A 13039-nucleotide genomic window follows, 5' to 3' on the forward strand; every position below is an offset into this window, starting at 1 on the left:
CAATCCCGCGCGCCCGTGGCCGCAAAGGACGATGGGAAGCTGACACCACCCCGCGCCTGCAGAAACAGGACTCTCCGCGAGGGCGCCAGGCGGCGCATGCGCAGGCGCGTGGCTCTCCGTTGAGAAGCGCCGCCGCGGTGCACGGAAGTAGGAGGGGCTGGGCTGTGGGGCTGGGACCTGCACCCGGGAGGAGGAGGCGCTGTCACCTCGGGCCCCGCTTGCGTCCTGAGGGAGAGGCGTCTTTCTCTCTACCTCCCTGGCCTCGGCGGGCCCGCAGCCGCGGTGGAGAGGCCGGAGTGCCGTTCGGGCGGCGAGGGGTCGGGACCCGCCAGGAGGAAGAGAGGGTAGGTGCACCCGGACACCTCCCGCGGCCGCAGCCCGAGGGTCTTCCTGGCGTCCGGAGGGTTCACCGCGATCGGAATTCTCCGTCTGGCTCTACAGCCGTCAGGGTCTTTGGCAGTCCTTCCCCAGGCCGATCCCCCGGCCTCCCTCCGTATGTCGCCGGGCTGATGGTGGAAGGGGAGGGGGTGGGTCCACCGGGTACTCGTCCCTGCATTCGTTCATCCGCGCGCGCGGTGGGCCAGACGCCGCGGGAGCTCCTCAGCTGGGTAGGAGATGGTCCCGACCCTCTGGAAGCCTCCAGTCTCTCGGGAACCGTTAACGTCTTACAGCAAATATTGACTGAGCTCATATAGGAGATGGATTGTTTTAAGACGAGTATCTGCAGAGGTGCGAAGACTCGGTGCAGCTGTAAAGGAGGTGGAATGGGCTCTAACCCTCTCCTACAGCCGACGCGCTAGAATTCAGTTTGCTTAGCCTGTCATTCCAGTCCCTTGTGAGCTGATCCCTGCTTCTCCCTGCACTTTCTCTTGGCTCCGGTTATGCCAAACTCTTTGCAGTTAATTCATTCAAGAAATCCTTGTCGCGCACTTATTACATGTATCAGCCAAAGGGAAAACAAAATAAGATGGGTGAGTCTGCCCTCTTGACGTTCTCAGTTCAGTGGGACAGATAATAAGTAAATGAATAAGAATGTAAGAACAGGTGCTCTGGAAGCAGCCTCCACAGGCTTAATCCCGGCCCTGTCACTTAAAAGCTCTGTGAATTTGAGCCAGTTATTCATTCTTTTTTTGGACCTGTGTCTTTGCTGTAAAGGAGGGATGGCAAGAGATTCTGCCTTCTAGGATCGTTGTAAGGACTAAAATTGTTAAAGACTTCTAAAGCAATTGGAATGATGTCTGGCACACGGTGAGCATTCATAAATGTTATCAGTTACACATGTCTATAACTCGTGGTAAATGCTGTGGAGAAAACAGTGTGTGATGGTGGGAGGTGGAGGGGATCCACTTAGATAAAGAATTAGGAGAAACTTCTTTAAGGAGGTGACATCGAAGATAAGAATGAGCCAGCTATGCAGAGTAACTCTGGGTATATTTGTCTGCTCAGCTCTGGAAAACTAAATGATTGTGTTACTTGGACAGTGGAGATTGCATTATTGTATTTGAAATTAAGAATTTTTTACCATTGGATCATTTGAGTTTGATTTTTGAGCCCCACTAAACTACCAAAGTAAATAATCTTACTCATTTGCACCACCTCTGCATTGAGCAGCATTCTCATCTTTTGAGTTGGGGAAGCCCTTGCTGGGCTGAGAGGATGGAGAAAAGTGGCATCTTTTTTGTTGGAAAAAATTGGTTTTATCACTTCTCCTTCCTGTGTTCCTACTGTTTGCTTTCTCCTGAGAGTTCAAGTGCTTATTCTTTCTCTAATATTTCAATGTCAGCCAATAGAGCCTCTAAAGCCAGGGGCCTTAGATCAGCATAGGAGATCGTTTTTTCTGGATTTGGGGACCATCTTGTTTCTGGGGTGACTGCTCTTCATGGGGTTCATTTCCAAAATTTTTGTAAAAATAATACTCTTTGATGACCCATGTGTTATTCTGCCTGTGGAAGAATATGCTATGACAGGTTCCCAGATCTTTCTCTGTTGTACTATGATATCCCGTAGGATGATTAGCCTGTTAACCAGTCTATACCTGAGTATTTGATGGTGTATTAGTATCTGAAGACTTTTCCCATATCCCATATGTACCTTCCTGAGAGAAATAACATCAAATTGCAGTAGCTGTCTAATTACAAATAGATGCTTTTGGTTTTCCACAGATATGAAATTCAGTGGGCCAAGCCTTCCTCATCACCGTGGCGATAGTGGAGAATCATCTGAGCACCAAGTTTGTATCTATTCTGTCTCAGAGACATCTAAAGGACAACAAGACATTCTCTCAAATATGAATTTTAACAAAGGGAAGTTTAAAACATGTTTAACCATGGGCCCAATTTGAAGAAAGACATTCTAAATTATGATGGAGGGGAAAGCAGCATTTCTTGCTCAATTGTGCAGACTCTCGGTGAAAAGTAGAGAGGAACCCTAATGAAGCTGTGAGTCTGGAGGAGGCCTGGTACTTGGGTTCACTTTCTCATCTGTGTATATGCAACCCAGATCAGTTCTCTCTCCCCTGGAACTAGCCTGAAAGCCTTAAAACTGGTCACATGATGGATGAGTCTGATGATGATTTTAAAGAACTCTGTGCCAGCTTTTTCCAAAGGGTGAAAAAGAATGGAAACAAGGAAGTATCAGAAGAAAAAAAGACACAAAAGGCCTCAAATAGCACTCAGACGAGAAGCAAACTGAAAAGGTCCCAACAAACTACCAAGAAGGAGACTCTGCAAGGCCCCAAGGAGAAGAAACCTCGGTCTGGCAGCCGGCCTCCGCAGACTAAAAGGCCAAGGGCCACCAAGTTACAAGAAAGGGCAGCAGCTCCCATTGCGAATGGGGAGAGAGATGTGCTTGCTCCTGCGGGGGATCAGCACAGCACCCAGACAGGTAACTGGGCCGGAGCCACTGCCAAACATTTCCAGAGAGGAAACCAAAGTGACCTCTATGACTTTAAACCAGGGGTTGAAAAACTTTCTGAAAAGAGCCAGGAAGTAAATATTTTCAAAGTTTGGGGACCATATGGTCTCTGTCACAACTATTCAACTCTGCAGAGTAGTGCCAAAGCAGCCCTCGGCAATATATAAATAAATGGGCACAACTGAGTTAGAATAAAACTTTATTTACAAAAACAGGCAGCTGACCCACTGGCTACAGTTTGCAGCCTCCTCTTTTAAACAATAGTCACTAATAATATGAACTCTATGTGAATTTTCCACATGATTGTGTTTGGAGCCCTCTGCTTGTTTAGAATTTTCTGTAACAGTTTATATTCTGCATTTGGCATGTGGTCCATGAGCATGAAAATAATGCTACTTCTCCTATTTTCTAAAATTTATTCCAAAGTGGGTACATTGGAACAGGGCAGCCAGTTTGGTGAGGCTGCTGGGAAGGCAGTATGTGCATGCCATGAGGGTTTTTAGACCCAGGAGAATCTTGGTGTTCTTCCTTTCCTCTCTCAGGACCTTCCCCCCCACCCCCACCCCTTGCAGCTTTATTGCCCTACTACCCTGGCTAGACTGAGCCATTTGCATTTATAATTCAGCGCAAGATCTTTGGGCTTCTGGGTTCTGTTTCTAAATTTTTCTCACTTTACCGCCTGATCTTAAATAGCATATTTTTCTTAGTGTGGTTAGCATTTCTTCTCAGTAGAGTGCCACTAAAGACTTAGCTCACAGAAACTGACTGCAAGGCTTTGGGAATGGACATGCTGTGGCTGAAGCAGTGGTTCTTCCTGCCCCGTCTGCACTCACACCCATACCTGCGAATTCAGTACAAAACTACAGGGAATTCATGGATTCCAAGTTAAAGTAGCACTCCTGCTCTAGGAAAGAAATGTTTGTCATGAATTATGTCTTTCACAGTAGCTTTATTGAGATATAACTTGTAGTCTATAAAATTCACTGTTGTAAAGTATACAGTTCACTGGTTTTTAGTATGCTCAGATGAGCTGTGCAACCGTCACCACTACCTAATTTTAGAACCTTTCATCACCCCCAAAAGAAACCCTGTGCTCATTAGCAGTCATTCCCCATTTCCCCCTCCTGTCCTTCGTATTTACATTACCACAGTGAGGTTTACCAATAAGCACTCAATCCTATTCACGTTTCAGAATCAAACCTAAACTAATTGGTAAAGCACTTTTTGAAACGTGGATCTAATCTATATCTAGTGGGGCCACCTTTTATTTCTCCAGCTAGGACAGATGCTTGTGAATCTTTTCCTCTTTGCCAGGGGGTGCTCCAAGCAGTGACCCACAGCTACCTCCTTCCTGTTTGCCTGTCACGGTGCCAAGTCCCTCCAGGTCCCGAGCAGCCGAACTGGTCCTGCAGCGAATGCAGCAGTTCAAGAGAGCCGACCCCCAGCGCTTGAAACATGCTTTTGACGAGGGCTTACTTGAGGCTGCAACCGAAGAAGACATCCCAGAGGGCCCTCGAGAGGAGACAAAAGTGGTGGGGAATGGTAAGATGGGAGAGTTCTGTTCTTCTGAATGGAGATAATGTCCCAGCTCTGGGAAAAGAGAATCAAGAAGGCACCACCATTAGTAGTCTACCTTTGTCAGGTCATTGTACCTGGCTAGAGAATAAGGGTCCCTTGCTCATTTCTCACTTAGCCTCTTTGAAATAGTACCAGTTCCTCTTTTATTTTCCTGGACTTATTATGAAAATTCTCAAACATACAGAAAAGTTGAAAAAATTGTACCAGAGTACTAATATCCTCAACCTAGATTTAACAGTTAACAGTTTGCCATATATTTCTGTTTACTACGCATATGTTTTTTGTACCATTTGAAGCAGGCTGTAGACATCATGACACCTAACCCCTGGATACTCCAGCAGGCTCCTCCTGACCCAACCACAATACCACCATCACACCTGCTTCCCCAGTATCGCCCAATTCATCTTCAAATACTCCCGCTTGTCTCCAGGACATCACTGATGGCTGCTTCCTTTCCTCTGAATGAGGACCCCGTACAAATTCATGCATTGCATATGGTTATAGCTCGGTAGTCTCTTAGGACTAGACTCTAGAATAGTCCACCCTATATATATATATATATATATATATATGTTTAACCATGACATTGACTTTTTGCGGTCTTAAGATATTGTCCAAAGAGATTTCCCATTTTCTGAATTTGTTTATTTCCTCAAGGAATAATTTATCCCCCTTCCTATATTCCCGAGATAGCACATACACTTTTAATAAATAGAGTTCTGATTAGATCCAGGTTAAATGGTTTTGGAAAGAATGCTTCACAGGCACTGTGTACTTTGTTTCGTGCCACCCCCGAGGCACATGATGTCAGAGGTTTTCTTCTTTATCCCCAATCCCGATATCTGATAAGATAATGCAGTAGGAAGAAACTGGGTTGCCAGACCTTCTGCTAGTAAGCATGCATTTATTAGCAGATTTCATGTTAAGAGACTGAGGGCTCCCAGGCCACCCCAGAGATCCACAGTGGGGAGCAATTTGATGTCCTGCTTAGGCGTTGGTCTTCGTGGCACCTGTGGGGTGCAGGGGAGCTGGTCAGGCAGTGCACAAGCCCAGCTGAGCAGCCAGCACCTGGACTGCACACACTTGTTCTCCATGCTCACACCCAACAGTACTCAGGAAGAGATAAACCATTTATTTTAAAAAATGGTGGGGGGGGGAGCCCAAAAGTGGTGACAAAGATGCTTTTCAGCCTTCTGTGGAAGGAGTGCTAGGCTTAGGGGGATTTTTTTGAGTTCTCTGGGCATGTCCCTCGTGAGTGCTGAGGATCCGCTGCACCAACATCAGACGTGGCGAGGGCGCAGTGGTGGGCCTAGGCGTGTGTGACCACCTTGGGAGCCATCTCAGGACAAGTCCATCCTTTGATCGGATGTGAAATAAGAGTCTACTTTTCGACTGAGAAGGACATATCCCAAACGTGGTCCTTCTGTGATGAGCTATAAAGGTCACAGCAATAGGAAGAGCTGAGCTTTGAATGGAAAACCTAGATTTGCTGGAATTAGGAGCCTTGTAAATGTCCGAAGTAGCAGACTTCAGCAGAATTGGGGCAAATGAAAGGTGGGTCCGTAGGACCTTGCTCCTTAAACTCTGTCTCTGGCCCATCAGCATTAGCCCTGCCTGGGAGCTTGTTAGAAACGCAGATTCTCAGGCTCTACCTGGGCCTGCATTTTAGCCAGCTTCCCGGGTGGTTGTCAGGCGCAGTGCCCAGGATGAGGCAGGGCTGTGTTGTCAGCTACCAAGCAGGGCTGGCTTCTGGTTCTTGCCACGCTCTGCGGATTCGATAGCCACTACCCAGAAGCCTGAGTAGGGTATGTATCTGGGGCTGATCCTCATGGGTCTCTGGGGCCTCTCCACAGGGGAAGAGCCCAGGCCCCCGGCCACAGACAGTGACCCCGCGGTGGCCCTGGCCCTGCAGCAGGAGCTGGGGCAGGAGGGTGCGGCCGTGCACACTGACAGCCTGGAGGAGAAGGGGTGGTTTTTCTGCCAGATCTGCCAGAAGAACCTCTCGGCCATGAACGTGACGCGCAGGGAGCAGCACGTTAACAGGTAGGCACGGGGGCCCTCCCACCTTCTGGGCGCAGGGCCTGGTGGGCGATTCGAGGATCCTCGCCATGAAGCTAGCAAGTTTTGTCATCACCCTGTCTTTGTTTTTTTTAACAGCTTTATTGAGCTGTAATTCAGCATAGTACAGTTCACCCATTTAAAGTTTACAGTTCAGTGGGTGTCAGTATGTTGACAGCATGGTGCATATTTTAGACCATTTCCATCTTCCCTAAGAGCAACCCTGTATGCTTTGGTACTCACCGCATTTCCCCCGCTGCCAGCCCCTAATCTTTCTTTCGCAATGGATTTGTCTAATCTAGACGTTTCATGTGAATGGAATTATACAACATGTGGCCTTTTGTGACTGGCTTCTTCTACTCAGATTATGTTTTGGCTGTTGATGTTTCCAGCGTAATGTTTCAGAGTACACCCATGTGGTAGCATCTGTTGGCACCTCATTCCTTTTTATGGCTCAGTGATATTCCATTGTGCAGACAGACCACAGGTATTCATCATTCAACTGCTGGTGGGCACTTGGGCTGATTCTACTTTTTGTCTATGATGAATACTGCTGCTGTGAACATTCACGAGCGTGTTTCTGTATGGACATGTGTTTTCATACCTCTTGGCTTTGTACTTAAGGGTGGGCTTGCAGGCTCACATGGCAGGTCTGTGGTTAACCTGTCCTTGCTTTCTTTAGCTGCCTGTGCCAACAGATACTTGGATTTCGTGTCTGGAGGCTGATTTATTGCATGTTACAAAACTGCCAGGAGATGTACAGGCAGTGAGGAGGTGATGGGTTTGGGGGATCCAAGCCCATGCTGGCGTGGATCCATGTCTGTCCCTTTCCAGATACCTATGCAGGATGATTCTGTGGTTAATGTCTTCCTCCAGGTGCTTGGATGAGGCCGAGAAGGCAGTGAGACCTTCCGCACCTCAGATCCCTGAGTGCCCGATCTGCGGCAAGCGGTTTCTCACGGCGAAGAGCAGGAGCAGCCACCTGAAACAGTGTGCCGTAAAGATGGAGGTCTGCCCCCAGCTCCTGCTCCAGGCCGTGCGGCTGCAGACAGCTCAGCCCACGGAGGGCTGCAGCCCGGCAGCACCTGGGTGAGTCCAGGGGAAAAAGGAGAAAATCAAAGAAGCTAAATAATGGCGTGTGCTGGTTTGAAAGGATATATTCCCCTAGAAAAGCCATGTTTTAATCTAAATCCCATTTCATTAAGACAGAATAATCCCTATTCAATACTGTATGTTTGAAACTGTAATCAGATCATCTCCCTGGAGGTGTGATTTAATCAAGAGTGGTCGTTAAGCTAGATTAGGTGATGACATGTCTCCACTCATTTGGGTGGGTCTTGATAAATTTCTGGCATCCTATAAAAGAGGAGACATTTTGGAGAATGGAAGAGATTCGGAAAGAGCAGAGAATGCTGCAGCACCACAAACCAGAGTCCACGAGCCAGCGACCTTTGGAGATGAAGAAGGAAAACGCCTCCTGGGGAGCTTCATGAAACAGGAAGCCAGGAGAGAAAGCTAGCAGATGATGCTGTGCTCACCATGTGCCCTTCCACATGAGAGAGGAACCCTGACTGTGGTCGCCATGTGCCTTCTTACTTGAGAGAGAAACCCTGAACTTCATCAGCCTTCTTGAACCAAGGTATCTTTCCCTGGATGGATGCCTTTGATTGGACATTTCTATAGACTTGTTTTAATTGGGACATTTTCTTGGCTTAGAACTATAAACTAGCAACTTATTAAATTCCCCTTTTTAAAAATCATTCTGTTTCTGGTATATTGCATTCTGGCAGCTAGCAAACTAGAACACGGCGCTTGGACTCTGAATTATTTTCTTTAGAGTTTTTTTTTTACAGTAGTGTTGGAGGAAAACAGAGTCCTCTGATTCAGAAAATGAAGTATTTGAGGAGAAATATCAGGCACGGTCTGCAGAGGGATTGAGGAAGGGATAGAGCCCACTTCCCAGGAGGCTTTGAGGCTGTCAGGGCGGCTGTACCACGGGAAAGGACCACTTGGAATGCTTTCCTCGAGGTACTTCCTGAGATTTTTTTCCAATCCCCTGCTCCTGTGGTTAATACCCTCCAGAGTGGCTGAGAACTTGACAGTTCCCTTTACTGTATCCATTTCATTGCTTACACAGCATGGTTTCCATCTTTGTGTAGTCTGTTTTCATACTGTTAATATAAGATCATTTGGCCTAGATCAAAGAGTTGGTGAAACAAACAGTAGGGACCTTTTTTTCCCAATTTGCATTAATGAAAATAAGTGTAAAAATAGGAGGCCCTACTGACAACTGGGAGATGAGGCCCCAGTGTGCAGTCTGTAGCCATGCAAGTGGCAACAGGGCAGCTTCTGGTCACACTGTCCCACCACGGTGGGTGCCAGGGCTTACCCGATTTCATGGGAGATGAAGGCAGCAGGGGCCCTGGGCTTCCATAGGTTTAGAACTGCTTCCCTCTGATAGCCACCAGGAGCAAAGGGGAGGCCAAAGGCAGTGACTCTGTCTGTCCAGGCCACTGCCTTGCACATAGGTTGTGGGCATCTGAGCAGGGCCCAAGGTTGATTCTCCTAGCCAGTGGTGAGCCTGTCTGGACTTCAGCACGTTAATACTAGCATCACAGCACAGCGAGCCCTAAAGCTTTAGATTAGAAGATATCAAACCATTACTTGCCTTTGGCAGGACCACACCTAAACTACCTATGTGGGTAAAATGTCTGGTTTTTAAATTCCTCCAAGAAGTGAGGCAGAAAATGTGAGGGTTCTTCTAGAAAGTTGTTCTAGTTTGCTAGCTGCCGGAATGCAATATATCAGAAACGGAACAGCTTTTTAAAAGGGGAATTTAATAAGTTGCTGGTTTACAGTTCTAAGGCTGAGAAAATGTCCCAATTACAAGTCTATAGAAATGTCCAATCAAAGGCATCCAGGGAAAGATACGTTGGTTCCAGAAGGCCGATGAAGTTCAGGGTTTCTCTCTCAAGTGAGAAGGCACATGGCAAACAGAGTCACAGTTTCTCATCTGGAAAGGCATGTGGAAAACACGGCATCATCTGCTAGCTTTCTCTCTTGTCTTCCTGTTTCATGAAGCTCCCTGGGAGGTGTTTTCCTTCTTCATCTCTAAAGGTTGCTGGCTGGTGGGCTCTCTGCTTCTCGTGGCTGTGTTGTTCTGCTCTGGCTGTCTCTCAATCTCTTCCATTCTCCAAAATGTTTCCTCTTTTATAGGACTCCAGAACCTTATCAAGACCCACCCAGATGGGTGGAACATGTTGTCACCTAATCCAGTTTAACAACCACTCTTGATTAAATCACAGCTCGGGGGGTGATCTAATTACAGTTTCAAACATACAGTACTGAATAGGGATTAGAAGAAACGGCTGCCTTTACAAAATGGGATTAGGATTAAAACATGGTTTTTCTAGGGTGCATACATCATTTCAAACCAGCATATTCCATCCTCTGGACCCTAAAAGAGACATGCTTTCCCCATATACAAAATATATTCATTCCATAACAATATCAGAGAACATTAAACCATTCCAGTAACATTTCAAATACAAGATTAAAATCAGTACAAAGTCTCATCAAAGTTAGTTAAAGGCATGGACAGTCCTAAAGCAAAATTTTCTCCATTTGCTATGGACCTTTGAAAACTCATAACAAGTTATTTGCTGCCAACATACAAAGGAGGAACAGTCATGGGATACATATACCCATTTCCATAGGGAGGAAGGAACACAGGGGTCACAGGACCCAAGCAGTCTCGAAAACCCACAGGGCAAAGTCCATTAGATTTCAAAGTCTGAGAGTCATTTATCTTTGGGGCTTTAGAAAGCAGCAGTCCCACTCTTTCCAAGGGCTTACGCAGTGGCTTACCTCTCTCTGAATACAACCTTGGGGGACACTGGGGAGACCACCTTTTTCTCGGCTCCACCCTCTCCAAGCATCGGGGCTGCACCTAGGCTCTCTGCCATCTCCAGGGCACACTCTCAACCCTTCCATGTGGTGGCAGCCAGGCTCTCCGCAAACCCCAAGGAATGTGCTTCACCCTCTCCAAGGCCTGAGGCGGCATGACTCTCCCACTGCAACCAGGTGGAAGGCCCATCCTCTGCCTTCGGGGCAAACTCACCCTCTCCACAGGCTTGGGTGGGTCCGCTCTCCTGGCCCAAGGCTTCTTGACTTCAGACCTCAGCCTCCATGGTTTTGCCTCTGAAGTTATTGTTCCTCCAATGTGTCCCTTCTCTGAACCCGTCAGTCCAGACTGGCGGCGGGTCTGTTTATACAGGTCCCACAGCACTCTCGTTGGCTTTCTATGCAGTAGCCTTGGGTCATTCCCATCAGACATAAGGAGTTTCCACAGATCCTTCCTAGATAACTCTGTGTCCAATCCTAGCTTTCTCTGAAATGACTGACTGGTTCCACATCTGGCCAAATCCTTACATGGAGCACTGTGCTCTGGGGTCTCCCTTCCTGGAAGCCCAGAATTTTCCAGGGCATCAATTTCTGGTTTCTTTGTACCCATGTTCAGTTTTCAGCTTATCTCCCTCCTGTCGCATTTCACTATAAGCTGCGAGGAGAAACTAGGCTGCACTTTCCACATTTAATTTGGAGATCTCTTCTGCTAAATATCCAAGTTCATGGCTTTTAAAATCAGCCTTCCAGCCAAAGCCACAAGTCAATTTTGCCAGATTATCTGCCATTTTAAAACAAGGCTCATCTTCCTTCCAGTCTATAACACACACCTCACTTCTGTCTAAAGCTTTATCAGAAGTGACTTTAGAGCCCACATTTCGATCAACAGTCTCTTCAAAGCATTCTAGGCCTTCTCTATCAAGCTTCTCACAACTCCTCCAGAATCTTCCCCTTATCCATTTAAAAAGCCGTTCCAACACATTCCACCCCAGCAGCGGCACCCCACTCTCCGGTACCAAAACCTGTTCTAATTTGCTAACTGCCAGAATGCAATAGACCAGAAATGGAACAGCTTTTTAAAGGGGGAATTTAATAAGTTGCTGGTTTATGTTCCAATTACAAGAAGTCTATAGAAATGTCCAATCAAAGGCATCCAGGGAAAGACACCTTGGTTCAAGAAGGCCGATGAAGTTCAGGGTTTCTCTAGTGAGAAGGCACATGGCGAACACAGTCACAGTTTCTCTCTCATCTGGAAAGGCATGTGGTGAACACGCATCATTTGCTAGCTTTCTCTCCTGAGTCCGTGTTTCATGAAACTCCCCGGGAGGCATTTTCCTTCTTATATGGGTAAAACGTCTGTTTTTTAAATTCCTCCAAGAAGTGAGGCAGAATATGTGAGGGTTCTTCTAGAAGGTTGTTAGAGCAGAATGCTACAATTGGACACCTTCACTGGAACTTTGAGTTCACCTCTCCTAAGGCCAAGCCTGGGCATTTGGGACTGTGGGCATTTCCCCCACCTGGGAAAAGGTGCTGGTCAGAGTCCCCCAGCCCCCCCACTCCCTTCACCATTCATATACTTACTCCTCGGGTACAGCCCCATAGCAGCCCAGGCCCTGCCTGCTGGGCCCTGTGGTAAAGCCCATAGCAGGTGCCTCACAAACAGAGGCCCTGGGCCGCGTGGTGGCTCCTTTTCCCCACGGAGACTGTCATTATCAGAGCAGGCTCCCAGGAAGTCAGAAGTGAATCAGGGCTCCCTTAGACCTTCCTGAGATTCTCGAGCCATTCTTAGCCCCATGGCGAGCACGGAGTTCTACCAAAGCCCAAGGTGGGCCTACAGCTGCAGGGAGGGGGGCCCTGGGTTATGCAAAAGGTTATGCCCAGCCTGGTAGGATTCTCCCAGGCAGCCTGGGTTCTCTCCAGCCAGAAAATCCCATAAGTTTCTCTCCTCCACTCACATGCAGTGCTGCATGTTGACTCCCTGAGCAACCAGCCTTATCAGCAAAGCCAGGAGGCCTTTCCTTTGAATACTGGACAGAGACATTACCCTGGGACCCCTTAGTGGGTGGTTTTGTATGTCCACCAGGATCCCGTCTGGGCAGTGTCACACGGGAAGACCCAGAGCCTCCGGGTTTGAGCTGCACTGAGCGAACCATGTCAGGACTCTGCTAAGCAGTTGGCTGGCAGTAAAAGTGTAGTGAAGATCCAGAGCAGCTGCTGCCTCGGTCTGATTGGCCCACATTTACCCCTCAGCGGGGATAGGTCTCGCCTGCAAAGTGTAGACCAGCCTGGGGAGAAGAGGGGTGCTTCTAGTTCTCACTGACTTCTCTCTTGGCTGCCTTTTAAGCTTCAGCAACCAAGTGGGAGGTTTGAAACGGAAGGGAGCTGCCCAGAAAGAACCACCGAAAAGGCGGAAGGTCAGCAAGGCCGAGGTGCCCTCCGAGGATGTGCTGGTGGCCATGGCTCTGTCACGGTCAGAAATGGAGCAGCCCAAGGCCATGCCAGCGCTTAAGCTGGAAAGCGCGTTTTCTGAGAAGACAAAACTGGGAGCAGGTACAGACAGCCCCCGGGGAGGGCCTCCCCGCCCAGC

General features: G+C 47.9%; 1 protein-coding gene across 7 annotated transcripts in view; it reads left to right on the forward strand.

Annotated features, from left to right (window-relative positions):
• The first annotated feature begins 38 nt into the window (after window positions 1-38).
• The window catches only part of SLX4 (SLX4 structure-specific endonuclease subunit), a 29097-nt gene continuing 16096 nt past the window's right edge, over window positions 39-13039 (forward strand). For 3 of the 7 annotated variants that reach the window (XR_013168119.1, XM_077141979.1, XM_077141984.1), the window contains exons 1-6: window positions 154-344; window positions 2163-2883; window positions 4228-4455; window positions 6345-6534; window positions 7426-7638; window positions 12797-13002. Coding sequence is in view for 6 of the 7 variants with exons in the window: in XM_077141979.1 (XP_076998094.1) it covers window positions 2550-2883; window positions 4228-4455; window positions 6345-6534; window positions 7426-7638; window positions 12797-13002 (1171 nt within the window). In the remaining variant the exon portion in view is untranslated. The other 4 variants (XM_077141983.1, XM_077141981.1, XM_077141982.1 and 1 more) reach the window with 4 other exon arrangements.

This window comes from Tamandua tetradactyla, chromosome 23 (assembly GCF_023851605.1).
Source record: "Tamandua tetradactyla isolate mTamTet1 chromosome 23, mTamTet1.pri, whole genome shotgun sequence".
NCBI lineage: Eukaryota > Metazoa > Chordata > Mammalia > Pilosa > Myrmecophagidae > Tamandua > Tamandua tetradactyla.